The 19,466-nt window shown below is 41.9% G+C and overlaps 1 protein-coding gene across 3 annotated transcripts in view; it reads right to left on the bottom strand.

Moving 5' to 3' along the window:
* The window catches only part of LOC122780326 (sialoadhesin-like), a 28,339-nt gene extending 26,511 nt beyond the window's left edge, over window positions 1–1,828 (bottom strand). For all 3 annotated transcript variants that reach the window (XM_044043197.1, XM_044043198.1, XM_044043199.1), the window contains exon 1: window positions 1,676–1,828. In XM_044043197.1, the coding sequence (XP_043899132.1) occupies window positions 1,676–1,730 (55 nt within the window). In that variant the 5' untranslated portion in view covers window positions 1,731–1,828. The remainder of the gene's footprint in view (window positions 1–1,675) is intronic.
* Between the last annotated feature and the right edge of the window lie 17,638 nt (window positions 1,829–19,466).

The following is a 19,466-nucleotide window of genomic DNA, read 5'->3' as shown; positions in this document are numbered from 1 at the left end:
GTGGAAAACCACACACTGCAGTTGGGAGATGTGAAGTTTTTATTTATTTTTATCTATTTATTTATCTATTTTAGAGTGTAATGTTCATATATATGTTACATTCAGATGATTTTTGAAAAGAGAACGAAAAATAAAAGTTGATTCAAAAATCTAAAAAATCTCTCTCTGTATTCTCATCTTGCAGGTTGCAGGATCCAGATCCAGTTTTTGAGGCTACCCATAGTATACATATCATCACCATTATTATCGTGCTATAATTAAAAGTCGATATCATTTTCACACTCTCTGTTGCTGCTTACATAAATTACATTGTATTGCTATAAACATGTCATCATTGACTGTATAAACTTGTAACTTGATACAGTTGTTGTGTATCTGCTCCTGGTCTCTCGCTCTCTCTCTCTTCTGTCTCTACCTCATCTCCCTCTTGTCCTTTCTCCCCCCTTTCTGTCCCCCATTTTCCTTTCACCCCAACCGGTTGAGGCCGCACATCTCTGAGCCTGGTTCTGTCAGAGATTTCTTCTTCTGTTAAGAGGGAGTTTTTTCTCTCCACTGATGCCTAGTGTTTGCTCATTGTGTGAACTGTTGTGTTTCTCTGCTCTCCTTGATGTTGTCTATGTACAGACCTGAGATCATGTATGTTATGATTTGGCGCTATACAAATAAAATTGAATTGAATGAAGCCATCCTGGCTGTTGTTAGTGTTTGTTCATGTGCACACTGAGTGAACATCATCAACAGCTGTAAACGCAGAAATCTGTGTTGTAGACTCTCTCACTGGTTGACTCTTATTTATAAATCCATTCTTTACTTCTGCCTACATATTTGTGTTTACACTATGATATTAGCATGTGTTCTCAGGACATCATACAGACGCAGGTCCCGAGAGTCAAAACTGAACTGGGCTTTTACGTTTTCTGGCCTGTCGACCTGTGTGTGAACGCTACAGCTCTGATGATAAAAGACAGAGATATAAGCTCAACTGGTTCCTGAGGTTGCACTGTGTAATCTGTAGTGTGTGATCATACGTTACTGTGTCTTGTGTGTTTGGTGTAACACTCTGCTGTGCTGCCAGGTCACTCTTGAAAAAGAGGTTTGAAATCTCTATGAGTTTTTTTTACCTGGTTAAATAAAGGAAAATCAAATAAATGGACAGCATATGTTACACACTGCAAACTGCTGTCTCTGACCTCACAGTAAGCTCCACCCCTCACCTCCTCCCCAGTTTCAACCTCTCACCCACCATGTTCTCTTCATGTAAAAAAAATAAAATGGCCGACCTTGTATGTACTGAAGACTATTAGGGTCAGACGTCAGACAATGAACCTTAATAAAGTTTCACACGTTCATTGACGACTATTTTTACACTGAGACAACAAATGAATGTCCAGAATAAAGTCAACTGGTCCTGACTGTCATGTGACTTTTAACATTCATATAAATGCACTGACTGACTGAAACAAACATTTGCAGCTCTTCATTTGCACATGATGAGGTTTAGTGTCTTTATACTGTATCAAGATCAAAGTGTCCACAGACACCACATCTCAGCTATGAAATCAGAGAGAGAGAGAGAGAGAGAGAGAGAGAGGCTATGTCAACGCAGCAGTGACAATAATAGAAAATGTCTTAAACTTAGTGAAAGAGTGACAACATAAAGGTGGATGTACAGTACCTGGCACAGTGAGAAGGAAGAGAACTAATCCTCTGGCTGCTGTCGTTAAACTCATCGTCGCTGCTGCTCTCGTCTGTGCGTGAACTCAACACGTGGAAAACAAATCTACAGACAAGTCACTTCAGTCACATACAGTAGAGAAGACAGCGAGTCTGTGAGCAGAGGATAGAAGTCAAGCTGTAAAACACTCCCAACTTCCTTCCTCTTTACTGTACATCATTTACATGTATGTTGAGCCTGATGAACTCAAATGAAAGATGTGTAACTTGTGGTTTGTAAGAAACTATGACAAACTCCCTCTGAGGCCTTTTAGAACCCCACCAGCACTACATCCCAGGGACCAAAGACATGTGAAGACACACGAGAGACATTTTTATTCTAATTAGACCAGTGGCCCAAAAAATATGAAATTCAAAAGATATGTGTAAATAGATATGAAGTTTATTTATTTATTTAATCTTTTTAAAGAAAAGAGACACATACAATCACACATTTAGAAAAGAGGAAGTCATGGGTTTATGTATAACTGAAATAGAAACAGAGAAACAGGCCTACCATTTGTGATTCAGTTCAATTCAGTTTTATTTCTATAGCACCGAATCATCACATACATGATCTCAGGTCATTAACTTTGAGTGACAGAGTGAGTGTGAGAAAGTGAGTATGAGAGTAAATGTGAGAGAGTGAATGTGAGTGTGAGAGAGTGAGTGTGAGTGTGAGAACGGACGGGGCTCTGACGGGGCATTAACGTATTGTGTCACTTCCTGTGTTTCCACTGGTGTTACGCTGTGTGTCTCCTGCGCTCTCTTGTGGTTTTCTATCTACTGTAACGATCGATTAACTGAACAAACACTCGTTTTATTACTAATACTAGTACTAAGACTAATACTTTCACCCGCTACTTTTGCTTAAACTCTATCGTTTACGTAGATCACGTACGGTGTTTCTTTCTTTGCTAGTGTAAAGTTAGCTTAGCAGCGATGGCTTCTCCCTCTCCCTCTCCTTCTCCTGCTCTCTCCTGTGTTGTGTGCCACATGTTTAGTTACTCCTCTGCCTCCTTTAGTGATAAAAGTACTTGTAAAAAATGTAGCTTGCTGGCTAGGGTGGAGAAATTCAGTAAAGTTATTATTCACGTCGGCAGTAATGACACCCGATTACGCCAATCGGAGGTCACTAAAGTTAATGTTAAGTCTGTGTGTAGGTACGCACAATCTATGTCTGACAACGTAATCTTCTCTGGTCCTTTGCCCAATGTAACCAGTGATGACATGTATAGCCGCATGTCGTCATTCAATCGCTGGCTGTCGAGGTGGTGTCCAGAAAACAACATTGGGTTTTTAGATAACTGGCAAAACTTCTGGGGGAAACCTGGTCTCATGAGGAGAGACGGTGTCCATCCCACTTTGGATGGAGCAGCTCTCTTATCTAGCAGCTTAGGGCATTTTATTAGAAACCCATGACAATCCAGAGTTGAGACCAGGACACAGAGTTGCAGTCTTTCATGCTTCTCTGTGCTTCTTTTCGAGCAGTCACCTATTAAAGTAAATAAAGTAAATAAATCAATAACAAACAGAAGAGGAGTTAGACATTCTAACTTAATAAAGATTAATACTAACAATAAAATAGAGTCAAATAATACCACTTTCAAATGTGGACTATTAAATATAAGGTCTCTCTCCTCAAAATCTGTTTTAATAAATGATCTTATCTCTGACAATTGTATTGATTTATTCTGTGTAACTGAAACTTGGTTACATGAAGAAGATTACGTCAGTCTAAATGAATCAACTCCACCCACTCATGCTAGTACCCATATTCCTAGAAGCTCAGGCTGAGGAGGAGGAGTAGCAGCCATTTTTAATACTAGATTATTAATCAATCCCAAGCCCAAACCAGGATATTCATCGTTCGAAAGCCTTATTCTAAATCTATCTCATCCTAGTTGTAAATCACAGAAACCAATTATAATAGTCACAGTTTATCGTCCACCTGCACCTTATTCAGAGTTCCTATCAGAGTTCTCTGAGTTCTTATCTGAGTTGGTGCTTAAAACCGATCAAATCATAATTGTAGGGGATGTTGGAATCAATAGGTTTTATTCAACACGTTAATGAACCAACTCATTGCCTTAATCACACCCTCGACCTTGTTTTAACTTATGGTATTGATATTGATAACTTAAACATAGTTCCTCAAAACCCTCTCCTTACTGATCATTATTTACTCACATTTAATTGAACAATAATGAACTACAATAACATAAATAAGAAATACTGTCTGATAATAATATGAATACATTCAAAGAGACAGTGCAACCTTTATTTAACTCGGTGCCATATGTCAGTACATCTGAAGGTACCTTTTGTGATTTTACTCCCGCCCTCATAGATAACCTTGTTGATAGTACAGCAGCCTCACTGCGTACTACATTAGACTGTGTTGCCCCTCTGAAAAAGAAAGTGGTGAATCAGATGAGACGAGCACCATGGTTTAACTCCAATACTCGTGCTCTTAAACAGACGTTACGTAGATTAGAAAGAAAATGGCGTTCCAGTAACCTAGAGGAACTTCATATAGCCTGGAAAGATGGTTTTGTAGCTTACAAAAAAGCCCTACACAAAGCTAGAGTTGCCTATTATTCTTCTCTAATTGAAGAAAATAAGAATAATCATAGATTTTTTTTCAGCACTGTAGCCAGGCTGACACAGAGCCACAGCTCCACTGAACCATCTATTCCTTTAACACTGAGCAGTGATGACTTTATCAACGTCTTTGTGAATAAAATAACATCAATTAGAGAAAAAATGGATCATCTCCTCCCTCATATTGGGACTGACTCATCTTCTAGCACAAGAGCTTTAGAAGCACCAGGTGCACAGTTAGACAGTTTCTCAACTGTAGATCTCCCTGAGTTAACATCATTAGTTTCATCATCTAAGTCATCAATCATCATCGCTGATCGCTGCATAAACAGCTGCTGTATGTGACTGTATCAGACTGAGTCTGTGCTCCGGTCATGGAGGACGTACTGAACAAATATGTTTAATTAGGAAGTGTCAGAATGGTCAGTTATGACCTCTATGTGACCTTTTCTTAACAATGTGTGTGTTTGTACGTCGCTGACTAAATACGGCGACCGCTGGCCGCAGTCTGATGTGAAGTGGTGCGAACACACGTTTGCTGACTTTATCCGGCACATTAGCTTCATATATAAAATCCTCTGTAAAACACTGTGCTCCACTGTGCAGCCACCAACAGCACACTTGTCCCTCCGCGTTGTCATAATACCGCTCTTCCTCCCTCGCCTGCACTCATGTACACAGCCTAATGAGTGAGATTAGGAGAAGGATTGATGGAGTATGTCCTGTTATTGTAAAGTTATACCAACTGAAGAATTACATTTGTTTATTTGGGTGTTTTAGTTCTTATCTCTGGAGTGGAAAAAGACACCCATGAGTCAATGACAGAAAAAAAAACAACGTCATTCAACGATTAGTCGACTAAAGAAAAAATCTGATGAATCAGATTCAACTATGAAAATCCTTGGTATTTCTACTCATAACTATTTCTTTTTGACTAATGAACGACCACTGCTATTTTGAATAAAGAAATAATTCTAAGCAACAGAGTACATAATGAAGTACTAATAAACTAAGTTAAGGTTAATGCAGAGGCCTATAGAGGAAGAGATTAAGAAACATACATACCAAACTGGACAGGGCTCCCACTCCACCAATATCTCTGCTTTGCCCTATAAAGACATTAAAGAACAACAAAAAAGAAATAATTTTCTAAAAAGACATTAATCCCAATTTTAGGAATCAGCTATTATCTGTTTTGTTGGTCCATTGGGACATTTTTGATAATTACATTGTTTCATAATGATATGTTTTAATCTGTGATTCAGAAAGACTCTACAGACGATACACACAAGGACGTTTCTAAAATTGACAGTGCACTGTGTGGAATTTCAACAAATAAGCACTGCTTGTTTTTGCAGGTACAGTACACAATTACAATTAATTGCACCAGAGTAAGATCATTTACATGGGTGTCTGTGTCTACCCAGTCTAACCTTTCTCACTCTCTCTTTACTCTTCTTATGGGGGAAGACGAGCATGATAAGAGCAATCTGTGAACATAAAAATTCAATTCAATTCAATTCAATTCAATTCAATTTTATTTGTATAGCGCCAAATCATAACATACATTATCTCAAGGCACTGTACATAGACAACATCAAAGAGAGCAGAGACCCCCAACAGTTCACACAATGAGCAAGCACTAGGCATCAGTGGAGAGAAAAAACTCCCTCTTAACAGGAAGAAATCTCTGACAGAACCAGGCTCAGAGATGTGCGGTCATCTGCCTCGACCGGTTGGGGTGAAAGGAAAAATGGGGGATAGTGGAGAGGTGGGGGACAGAAAATGGGGGGAGAGAAAGGACAAGAGGGAGATGAGGGAGAGACAGAAGAGAGAGAGGGAGACCAGCAGCAGATACACAACAACTGTATCAGGTTACAAATTTATTCAGTTACTGATATCGACTTTTTAATTTACAAAATAATAATAATGGTGACGATGAGCGTAGCCTCGGAAACTGGATCTTGATCCTGCAACCTGCATGATGAGAATACAGAGAGAGAGAGAGGGAAGGAAGGAAAGACACAAACTAGGGAGAGAAAGAGACAAGGTTAATGACATATAAAAAGTCATAATCAAATGCTGAGTGTGAGAGAGTGAATGTGCGTGTACCACAGGAAAATCCCCCAGCAGTTTAGTTCTATAGCAGCATAACTAAGAGATGGTTTAGGTTTCCCTGAACCAGCTCTAACTATAAGCTTTATCAAAAAGGAAAGTTTTAAGTTTAACTTTAAATACAGAGAGAGTGTCCGCCTCCCGAACTATCATTGGAAGCTGGTTCCACAGGAGAGGAGCCTGGTAGCTAAAGGCTCTGCCTCCCATTCTACTCTTACAGACTCTGGGAACCACAAGTAAACCTGTATTTTGTGACCTAAGTGGTCTATTAGGATGATAGGGTAAGACTAGGTCTTTCAGGTATGAAGGGGCCTGACCATTAAGTGCTTTGTACGTGAGGAGGAGGATTTTAAATTTAATTCTAAACTGTATGGGGAGCCAGTGTAGAGAAGCTAACACTGGAGTTATGTGGTCTCTCTTTCTAGTTCCTGTCAGAACTCGTGCTGCAGCATTTTGAATTAACTGAAGGATTCTAACAGACTTGTTAGAACATCCTGCTAATAAGGAGTTACAGTAATCTAATCTAGATGTAACAAAAGCATGAACTAGTTTTTCAGCATCCTGTAAAGACAGAATGTTTCTAATTTTCATAATGTTCCGCAGGTGGAAGAAGGCTGTTCTGGAAATTAGTTTTATGTGTGAATCAAATGACATTTCCTGGTCAAAAGTAACTCCAAGGTTCCTCACAGTGGAACTGGAAGCCAGGGTGATGTCATCTAAAGTGACAATGTGGGCAGAAAGTTTTTCTCTGAGGTGTTTAGGGCCGAGTATAATGACCTCAGTTTTATCTGAGTTTAAAAGTAGAAAGTTACAGGTCATCCAGGACTTAATGTCTCTGAGACATTCCTGGAGTTGAACAACCTGATTTATTTCATCCGGCCTCATCGATAGATATAGCTGTGTGTCATCTGCATAACAATGAAAGTGTATGTTATGCTTTCTAATAATGTTCCCTAGAGGAAGCATATATAAGGTAAAAAGTATAGGCCCAAGCACTGAGCCTTGTGGAACTCCACAATTAACTTGTGTTTGTAATGAGGCTTTATCATTAACGTGAACAAACTGGAATCTATCAGATAAGTATGATTTAAACCAGCAGAGGGCAGCACCTGTGATACCAAGCGTCTGCTCCAATCTCTGCAGTAGAATATCATGATCAATGGTGTCAAATGCAGCACTAAGATCTAACAGGACAAGTAAAGAAACTAGACCATTATCTGACGCCAAGAGAAGATCATTACTAACTTTAACTAGTGCCGTTTCTGTGCTATGGTTTAATCTAAAACCTGACTGAAAATCTTCAAACAGGCCATTAATGCGCAGATATTCACATAATTGATTGGCAACAGCCTTTTCTAAGATTTTAGAGACAAAGGGAAGATTAGATATCGGTCGGTAATTAGCTAAAATATCTGGGTCAAGGGTCGCTTTTTTTAGAAGGGGTTTAATAACTGCTACTTTAAACGTTTGGGGCACATATCCAGTTAATAAGGATAGATTAATTTGAGTTAATATAGAGTTGTTAATTAAAGGAAACACATCTTTAAACAGTTTGGTGGGGATAGGATCTAACTGACAGGTTGATGGCTTAGATGATGAAACTAATGATGTTAACTCAGGGAGATCTATAGGGGAGAAACTGTCTAACTGTGCACCTGGTGCTTCTAAAGCTTTTGTGCTAGAAGGTGAGTCAGTCCCAATATGAGGGAGGAAATGATCAATTTTTTCTCTAATTGATGTTATTTTATTCACAAAAAAGTTCATAAAGTCATCACTGCTCAGTGTTAAAGGAATAGATGGTTCAGTGGAGCTGTGGCTCTGTGTCAGCCTGGCTACAGTGCTGAAAAGAAATCTATGATTATTCTTATTTTCTTCAATTAGAGAAGAATAATAGGCAACTCTAGCTTTGTGTAGGGCTTTTTTGTAAGCTACAAAACCATCTTTCCAGGCTATATGAAGTTCCTCTAGGTTACTGGAACGCCATTTTCTTTCTAATCTACGTAACGTCTGTTTAAGAGCACGAGTATTGGAGTTAAACCATGGTGCTCGTCTCATCTGATTCACCACTTTCTTTTTCAGAGGGGCAACACAGTCTAATGTAGTACGCAGTGAGGCTGCTGTACTATCAACAAGGTTATCTATGAGGGCGGGAGTAAAATCACAAAAGGTACCTTCAGATGTACTGACATATGGCACCGAGTTAAATAAAGGTTGCACTGTCTCTTTGAATGTATTAATATTATTATCAGACAGGCACCGGCTGTAGCTGTATTTCTTATTTATGTTATTGTAGTTCATTATTGAACAATTAAATGTGAGTAAATAATGATCAGTAAGGAGAGGGTTTTGAGGAACTATGTTTAAGTTATCAATATCAATACCATAAGTTAAAACAAGGTCGAGGGTGTGATTAAGGCAATGAGTTGGTTTATTAACGTGTTGAATAAAACCTATTGATTCAAACAGCGAGTTAAATGCGCAGCTAAGACTATCACGGTCAACATCTACATGGATGTTGAAATCCCCTACAATTATGATTTGATCTGTTTTAAGCACCAACTCAGATAAGAACTCAGAGAACTCTGATAGAAACTCTGAATAAGGTGCAGGTGGACGATAAACTGTGACTATTATAATTGGTTTCTGTGATTTACAACTAGGATAAGATAGATTAAGAATAAGGCTTTCGAACGATGAATATCCTGGTTTGGGCTTGGGATTGATTAATAATCTAGTATTAAAAATGGCTGCTACTCCTCCTCCTCGGCCTGAGCTTCTAGGAATATGGGTATTAGCATGAGTGGGTGGAGTTGATTCATTTAGACTGACGTAATCGTCTTCATGTAACCAAGTTTCAGTTACACAGAATAAATCAATACAATTGTCGGAGATAAGATCATTTATTAAAACAGATTTTGAGGAGAGAGACCTTATATTTAATAGTCCACATTTGAAAGTGGTATTATTTGACTCTATTTTATTGTTGGTATTAATCTTTATTAAGTTAGAATGTCTAACTCCTCTTCTGTTTGTTATTGGTTTATTTACTTTATTTACTTTAGTTTTTACTTTAGTAGGTCGAGGGGCAGACACAGTCTCTATGGGGTTTTTAATAGGTGACTGCTCGAAAAGAAGCACAGAGAAGCATGAAAGACTGCAACTCTGTGTCCTGGTCTCAACTCTGGATTGTCATGGGTTTCTAATAAAATGCCCTAAGCTGCTAGATAAGAGAGCTGCTCCATCCAAAGTGGGATGGACGCCGTCTCTCCTCATGAGACCAGGTTTCCCCCAGAAGTTTTGCCAGTTATCTAAAAACCCAATGTTGTTTTCTGGACACCACCTCGACAGCCAGCGATTGAATGACGACATGCGGCTATAAATGTCATCACTGGTTACATTAGGCAAAGGACCAGAGAAGATTACGCTGTCAGACATAGATTGTGCATACCTACACACAGATTTAACATTAACTTTAGTGACCTCCGATTGGCGTAATCGGGTGTCATTACTGCCGACGTGAATAATAACTTTACTGAATTTACGATTATCTGTAGCCAGCAGTTTCAGATAAGACTCTATGTCGCCCGCTCTGGCCCCGGGAAAACACCTGACTGTGGTCGCTGGCGTCGCTATTTTCACGTTCCTCAGGATGGAGTCACCAATTACCAGAGTTGGTTTCTCAGTCTGTGTGGTGCTGAGAGGGGAAAACTTGTTTGAGGTGTGAACAGGTTGGTGGTGGACAGGACTCTTAGGCTTAACACTACGCCTCTTACTGCGGACAGTCACCCAGCTGCCCTGTTTGTCTCCCGGCTGCACGGGAGCTGCTGGGGGAGCTAATGCTATGTGGTCCGCACCGACTAGAGGGGACTGGCTAACTGATTTAGCTTCTATGGTGCGGAGCCGGGTTTCTACTTCACTAAGCCTCGCCTCCACCCTAGCCAGCAAGCTACATTTTTTACAAGTACTTTTATCACTAAAGGAGGCAGAGGAGTAACTAAACATGTGGCACACAACACAGGACAGAGCAGGAGAAGGAGAGGGAGAGAGAGAAGCCATCGCTGCTAAGCTAACTTTACGCTAGCAAAGTTAGCTAGAAAGAAACACCGTATGTGATCTACGTAAACGATAGAGTTTACGAAAAAGTAGCGGGTGAAAGTATTAGTCTTAGTACTAGTATTAGTAATAAAACGAGTGTTTGTTCAGTGAAACGATAGTTCCAGTAGATATAAAACTCCAGAGAGCGCAGGAGACACACAGCGGAACACCAGTGGAAGCACAGGAAGTGACACAATACGTTACCGCCCCTCTGAATCACGAAATCCAACAAGGGGCAGGCAGGAATCCGAAGTCCAAGGCAAACTCGAAATGCTGGGATGATGTTTAGATTAGGATTACAGAAAAATACAAATGTGAAGACTTGAATGGTATGCAAGCAAGAATATAATGCTTAGCATTTTATCAATATCTCACAGCTACAAACATTATTTGGTAAAATTCCTGTGTTTTCAGTTAAAAATCATTTCTCATAAAAACTTACAAATATTTGGCAAATAACCTGAGAAAAATGATGAAAGCATCAACCCCTGTGATTACATGCAGTTCAAGAAACTTGATTACAATTACAAAATGTAATTTTGGCGGCAAGGCACTTTTCTGGGACCTGAGTCAGCAAGACCCCAAGAGCAGAGCAAGCACCAATGACACTGGTAAGTCAGAACAAAATGCAAAGGAAGAGCTGGGGAGGAGGTGGCTTTTGTTAAATGTTGTTAAATGATTGTTAAATCATAGGTCTGTGCTGTAATGTTAACAAACAGGAATAATTTAAACTTACTTTGCTGTAGTTTCTTTCTTTCTGGCATGTGTCTTGTTCCCACTGCAATATAAGTCATGTATTAATAAATAATGATAATGAGATATCCATAATCAAGGTGTTTTCCCTCCACCTGGTCCAGTTGTCGCTCCACGTCCACCTGCTGCCCTTGTGGCTCCACCTGCTCCAGGTGTCGCTCCACGTCCACCTGCTCCACTTGTCCCTCCACCCACTCCACCCATGTCCACCCTGAACCGGTCGCTCCATGTCCACCTGCTCCATTGTGGCTCCATGTCCACCTGCCCTTGTGGCCACCTGCTCCACGCCCCCCACCTGCTCCACTTGTCCCTCCACCTGCTCCAGTTGTCCCCACCAGTTGTCACCCATGTCCACCCTTGTGGCTCCACCTGCTCCAGCTGTCGCCCATGTCCACCTGCTCCAGCTGTCACCCATGTCCACCTGCTGACCTTGTGGCTCCACCTGCGACCTTGTGGCTCCACCTGCCCAGTTGTCGCCCATGTCCACCTGCTGCCCTTGTGGCTCCACCAGCTCCAGTTGTCGCCCCGCCCAGCCCCACCTGCTCCCTCCACCTGCTCCAGTTGTCGCCCATGTCCACCTGCTCCAGTTGTCACTCCATGTCCACCTGCTGCCCTTGTCCCTCCACCTGCTCCAGTTGTCGCTCCATGTCCACCTGCTGCCCTTGTGGCTCCACCTGCTCCAGTTGTCGCTCCATGTCCACCTGCTGACCTTGTGGCTCCACCTGCTCCAGTTGTCACTCCATGTCCACCTGCTCCACTTGTCAGCATTAAAAGATAAACGGACATATTTTTTCGACAGTATTTATGTAACATTGCATAACAATAAAAGTCATGGTCAATAAAAAACAACAGCAAATGAAGATCAATGTAGTGTTCCCAATGATTCTGTAGATCCATCCCATATTATAACAAACACATAAATCTGAGTTTGGTGCATGAATTTGTTAAATGATTCGTCACATGTGTTTGTTGACATTAGAACAGCTGTAGTGAGAACGGGAGGCGGGAGGAGCAGCGGCAGCCTGCGTTCAGCGTAGTTTAGTAATCCACGGCAGTACTGTTGTGTAAGAACCGTGACGATTTAGCAACGTGAGTACCATGCAACACTCAATGTTTAAATCACAGCCCTACGTTGTATACGCCTCCCTGTAATTCACTCATTGAGTCCATCCTCACCTCCTCCATCACCATTTGGTACGCTGCTGCCACGGCCAAGGACAAGGGCAGACTGCAGAGTGTCATTCGGTCTGCAGAGAAGGTGATTGGCTGCAATCTTCCATCTCTCCAGGACCTGTTCGCCTCCAGAACCCTGAGGCGTGCAGGAAAGATTATGGCTGATCCCTCCCACCCTGGACAGAAACTCTTTGAGTCACTCCCCTCTGGCAGGAGGCTGCGGTCCATCAGGACCAGAACCTCACGCCACAAGAACAGTTTTTTCCCGTCTGCTACGAGCCTTATCAACAAGGCCCGGAGCGCCCCCCTGACTCCTCACACTCCTCCTCTGCCTCTACATGTCACATTATCTTACATCCTTTATGCGTTACATTAACATCATTACTGTGAACTTTTGCACCTGGTGAATATTTCACTGTTACTCACTTACTGCCCAGTTGTACTGCTCTTTACTGCTCTTCTGTAGTGCTCTTTTTCATCTTTAAAAAAAACAAACAAACAAAAAAAAAACATTTATATACTGTGTATATATACGATACGTTACTGTTTCACTTAACTTTTTACTGTTTTACTGTTTCACTTAACTTCTTACTGTTTCACTTTTTTTTTTTAAACTTTGTATGCTTGTATGCACCTATGTCACCAGAACAAATTCCTTGTATGTGCAAATCATACTTGGCAATAAAGCTCTTCTGATTCTGATTCATCAGTTACTCTGCTCATGTCGTGACTAGCACAGACATCCATGTTGCTGCTAATCAGTGTGCTTGCAGAAGCAGGGCATTATAATTCATTACTTGTGTTGTCGTTGTTGTTGTTGTTGTTGTTGTTGTTGTGAATGTACGGCAGGCTGTAGCCAACGATATATAGCGCAATTTATTACTTATGGGAAACGATTCAAGAGCAACAGGCTTACCTCCAAGCAGCGCAGCACAAGGGACAAGTGGGTGTAATGCAGAAGACCCAGCTGGAGCCAGGTCAAACCAACAAATAGAAACTCTTCTCTCTTCCACCAGCGTAGGCCCCGCCCATCAAGTGCAGTTGGATTTACAAACAAAACTTTATAACTCGTAAGCAAAGAGGACTGATTTATAAGCAACATGGTCGTATATTTTTACTTACAAACATTAGTTTTGATCAAAGTTGATGAAATATGTTCTCGCATTGTTTTTATCAATTGCAACCTGTTCTGTTTCGATCTCAAAACATTTTTTTTTTTATTGGCACTAAGTCTTTTTTGCTCTCTTTTGGTTTCAAATCTATTCTATTTGATTGAATAACAAAGGAACAGAATTCTCTCCATACCTGCACACTATCCCTTACATACTCTATGGCCAGCATTCTGTTCTGAGAGCTGATGCTAACAGACTCAATAAACTCATCAGGAAAGATGCTCCTGGTCCAGGAGTGGAATTCCAGTTGGCTGTGAGAGAGAGGGATGCTGAGGAAAACTCTCAACATCATGGACTGCAAACCATGAATAACTGTACAAATGAAAATAGTGGCAGTGGACAGCTATAATAGTTTTGAGTCAGTTGTGAAGAATGAAAAATCGTTTTAAATGATGAGTGAGTACTATCTGGATATATCTCGACTAAATATTGGCAGAACTTGGTGTTCTGTAAGATTTGGGTAATAACAAGCTAAACTGTTTTGAAAACACTTGATCCAGTTCGGCTAAACAAGTCTATAATTCCTTTCCAATACATCATTTAATTAGTAATAATAAAGCATCTCACCTTCACAAAGGTACTAAAATGAGCCTATGCAGGTTGTCTTGGGCGAAATCAGTAAGTCTGCAGCGAGGGGTGAGGATTTCACATTTTACGTTGCCCTTCTTTGACTTCTTTCCAAGAAGAAGTATTGGTTTATAGCCAATAGCAAGGAGTTTCACAAGTCTGTATTATCAGTTGAAAAATACAAACAAATACAAAGTTAGCAAATACAACACTAACTTAACACATTGATTATTGGCAAAAATATAACATTACTGAGGACAGCATTGATTCTAATACCATTTAGGATGTTTTAACTTCATTGTGAGTGTCACACTTTTGTATAAAAATATATGTGCAAACAGGAACAGTTCATAAAGTGCAAGCAAAAAACAAAACTTTCAGACGAATAGCAAAAGTAAGGGTACAATATGTATCGCATTTGTAACACTCATTCTTCATTTAGATAACTAGAAACTGGAGCTTCAACAATGACAATTTCTAAATGTATTCAAAATAGAGAGAAACCTTTGTGATTCTATGACTGCTGGTGAATGCTGCAAATGCATTTATAGTTGGCAGTGTATACATTTTAAAAGCTGTAGTGCTATGAACTTTACACTATTGTATTGAGGTTGGTATTTTTGTTATGAACACAGAATATTTCCCATTTGTGCCACATAACATATTTCCAATATTATCTGAGCAGTTTAATGTCATTTTAAAATATGTACAAACCATGATGGTGGCTTCATCCTTGATGGGTGCCACGTTGTGGTTCTTCTTACGGCCATCCACCCATGCTTCTCTCTTCTCATCAAACCTCTGAAACTAAAGAAATACTTTCACAATAATAGTACGAAAAAACAATATTTAAGTAACATCAGATGGCATTGCATTGTCACAGTAGTGGCACATTAAAAACTAAACAAATAATACCTTGCCATATAGTGTATATGAAAATTAAATGCGGACATTCTAGCTGTATTGTATGGGGAAAAAAGCAGGAAGCGGATATAGAAAATAACCTTAAAAGAGTTTTCTAATCACAAAATGCCTGAATCCTGCAGCAAAAAACAAGAATAAATTCATTATTTCGTACATTCTTAAATGTATTCTTAAATGTACAGATTTGACGTCACATTAAAAAAACGATAAAGAAGACCGAGTTATATATACCACATGCAATATGATATACGAGGAATATCTGATGATTAAAATGCTATGTTCAGTTGTTGTGAAGGTCCAGAAATGAAATAAAATCAAACCCCATCTTTGCGCCGCATTTACAATATGACTGTCGTGCTTGTAGGCACGAAATGAACTTCCAATTGAAATACATGCGATTGGAATACGTTCTGAGTAAAAATCAGGAACGCACGCACAAAACAATAGATTAATTAATGTGACAGTTTCACGAATTCCCATGAGACCACACTGACACTCACTTCCACACTTCATTGTATGTTAACTTTGTATTTTGTCAAATAAATTTGTCTTATTTCACGTCACACGTGTCTTTATCCATGTTTTGGTGCGACCCTAGAGCCAGTCGTAACAATCCCGATGATCATAGACCAGGGATGCCCAACCTTTTTTGACTCAAAATCTACTTTTCAAGTAGCCAACCTCCCGAGATCTACCAGTCCAGTGTCAACATTACAAACCCACACACATGTTTCCAGCATGCAGTAACTAACCTCTGTCACACCCTGACTCTAAAGGCATGACAAATATGGCAGATACACCACTTTAAGAATAACAAAGTCATGCATTGAACAAAAGTCAAATTACAAAATGAACGGCTAAATATTTACTATATAATGACTATACTTACTATATGTAATGCTATTATATAAATATAGTGTGAATATCAGTGCAGTCAGTAGTGTAAGGTGTGCATGAGGGATAATGTGTGTGTAACTGACCTTAATATCAACAAAATACAATAATACAACACATACAAAACAGGTAGATATACACAATATACAGGGACTGCCTGTCTCTTCCTCTCTCTCTCTCTCTCTCTCTCTCTCTGCCTGTCTCTCTCTCTGTCTCTGCCTGTCCCTCTCTCTCTCTCTCTCTGAGTGAATGGTGGGAGTGAGCGTGGCTGAGAGTGTGGTCAGGGTGAGTGAAATTTCTAACTTTTCTGACTTTTTCTATACTCTTCTTTTTGCTGCTTGGTGGTTTTTTGTTGATATTTAGTTTTTCTTTTGTGACCACTGATTTTGAGTTGTTAATAGTTTATAGTTTTAAAGTTATTTGTGTTTGACGGTAGCTGCCGCCGGCGCTGCAGCCGGGCAGGTAAATGGCAGCACCTGTAGTCTCCGGGTTGGAGAAGCTGACTCGCCGACATGCCGTTAGACTGTCGGCGTGTCAGTGGAGGCGTGTGGCCTGGCTGTGGGAGCAGTCGTGGGCTACAGCAGAGTCAAGTCCGCCTCCAGAATGAACAGTGCTGTCGTCATATTTTTGGACAGCACTGACAAAGTGAACGAGCTGGTTGAGAGCGGCGTGGTGGTGGACGGCTCTCTGGTAACGGCTCTCTGGTAACACCTGCTAAGAAGATCATTATTTCAAATGTTCCGCCGTTTCTGAGCAACGAGTCTCTAATGAAGGAACTGTCGCGGCACGGGAAACTCATGTCCGCGATAAAGATGATTCCGCTTGGCTGTAAATCTGCTCTCCTGAAGCACGTCGTGTCTTTCAGGAGACAGGTATTTATGATACTCAAGGACAACAGATCCGAGTTAAATCTGGTTCTGAAGTTCAGAGTAGATGATTATGACTATACAGTTCATGTCACGTCAGACTCGCTCAAGTGTTTCGGTTGCGGGGCAGAGGGACACTTGGTCCGCTCATGCCCGGGAAGAGCAGGTGACCGCCGGCCTGACGCTGCTGCTGCTGCCGCTGCAGCGGAGCCGCCGGTCAGTGCCGACGGTCCCCGCACAACACACACACCACAGACACAGACACACACACACACACACCACAGACACACACACCACACACACAGACACAGACACACACACCACAGACACAGACACACACACCACACACACCACAGACACACCACAGACACAGACACAGACACACACACCACAGACACCACACACACACACACACACACACCTGAGACACACACGGAGGTACAGAGTGATGCAGCACACACACAGACAGGGACAAGCCCTGATGGACAGAGTGTGATGTGTGGAGATGTTTCCACAGGAGCCAGCGTCAATAAACCTGGCTTCACTCTAGAGGCAACACACTGTCTTACGAGCATCATTTTAATGTTTTTAAGAGCAGTATGATCAGCCCTGTCGGGTTCTCCGATCACTCCCTGGTGCAGTGTGTGGTTTTTATAAAGAACGTGAAATGCAGAAGTGCGTACTGGCACTTTAACACCACACTGTTGACCGATAATGGTTTTAAAGAGTCACTCAGATATTTTTGGTTTTATTTCAGACGGACTAAGTCCGAGTACAGTTCTCTACAGCAGTGGTGGGACGTGGGAAAGGTTCAGATCAAACAGCTTTGCTTGCAGTACACTCTCAGTGTCACTAGAGACATGACCAGGTCTATGAGAGATCTGGAGAGAGAAGTGGTGGAACTACAAAACCAAGCAGACTCCACAGGAGACCGAGAACACATTGAAGTTCTCAAAGTCAAACGCTCAGCTCTGTCCGACCTGCTGGGTTTTCACGCCCATGGTGCTCTAGTTCGGTCAAGCTTCCAGAACGTCGCGGAGATGGATGCTCCTTCTCATTTTTTCTTTGGGTTGGAGCGGAAGAGTGGACAGAAGAGACTAATGCACTCGCTGAGGTCTGACAGTGGATTACTATTGCAGGAGGACGCAGACATTCGGCAGTGTGCTGTGGGTTTTTATCAGGAACTTTACACAGCAGGGCTTCGGGAGGAACCAGAGGTGGCACTGTCATTCCTTGGAGGGCTGCCGCAAGTGACCGAAGACCACAGAGAGAGTCTCGAGGCACAACTTTCTGCCCAGGAGCTACAGGAGGCGCTACAGACTCTGCAGAGCGGGAAGGCTCCCGGCATAGACAGTCTCCCTGCGGAGTTTTATAGAGCCTTCTGGACAATCATGGGGGACGATCTTCTGTGTGTCCTGCAGGACAGTCTGAACAAGGGACGGCTGCCCCTGAGCTGCAGGAGGGCTGTCCTCACCCTCCTCCCAAAGAAAGGAGACCTGCAGGAGCTTAAGAACTGGCGTCCTGTGTCTCTGCTATGTACTGACTATAAACTGCTCTCTAAGGTGCTGGCCATGAGACTCAGGAAGGTGATGGACCAGGTCATTCATGTGGACCAGACCTACTGCGTGCCCGGCAGGTTGATATCTGACAACATTAGTCTGATTTGGGACATTTTGGACCTCTCTAGTTCATTAGGCTCAGAGTTTGATTTCTCTAGATCAAGAAAAAGCTTTTGACAGAGTTGAACACCATTACCTGTGGCTGACGCTGCAGACTTTTGGCTTCAGCTCAGGATTCATAGCTAAGATCAGGGTCTTGTACAGTGACATTGAGAGTGTGCTGAAAGTCAATGGTAGATTAAGCGCTCCTTTTAAGGTCCAGAGAGGTGTTAGAAAGGGCTGCTCAATGTCGAGCATGCTCTACTCTCTGGCCCTGGAGCCTTTTCTCCACAAGCTGAGGTCTCGTCTGTCTGGTCTGTCCTTTCCCGGCTGTGAGGGCTGTTTTAAATTGTCAGCATACGCTGATGACGTCATCCTGTCTGTGAGGACTCAGGATGACATAGTGCTCTCACCCAAACTGCCACTGACTTCGGGAAACTCTCCTCCTCCATAATTAACTGGGAGAAAAGCGAAGCTGTGGCAGTGGGGGAGGGGCTAGAGAAGAAGCTGGTTTTACCCGGGGGCTTAGTGTGGAGAAGGGGAGGACTTAAGTACCTTGGTGTCCATCTTGGAGATGCAGCCTCCACCTCCCACAACTGGGACCTTTTTATTGAACAGGTTGAAAGTCTTCTTAAGAGGTGGAGATGGATTTTACCCAAGATGTCCTTCAAAGGTCGAGTCCTCATTATTAATAACCTTGTGTCCTCCATGCTGTGGCACCGGCTGATGTGTCTGGACCCGCCAGAGAGGCTGCTGTCCAGGGTGCAGGCCGCTATGGTGGACTTCTTCTGGGACCGTTTGCACTGGGACCCCCAGAGCGTCCTCTTTCTCCCAAAAGAGGAGGGGGGCCATGGACTTGTACACCTGGCCAGCAGGAGAGCAGCGTTCAGACTCCAACACATCCAGCTTTTTAACTAGACCCTCGGACTTGG

This window comes from Solea senegalensis, linkage group LG14, assembly GCF_019176455.1.
Source record: "Solea senegalensis isolate Sse05_10M linkage group LG14, IFAPA_SoseM_1, whole genome shotgun sequence".
NCBI lineage: Eukaryota > Metazoa > Chordata > Actinopteri > Pleuronectiformes > Soleidae > Solea > Solea senegalensis.
The sequence above is the reverse complement of the archived record's forward strand: the minus strand, read 5'-3'. Positions and strand labels throughout refer to the sequence as shown.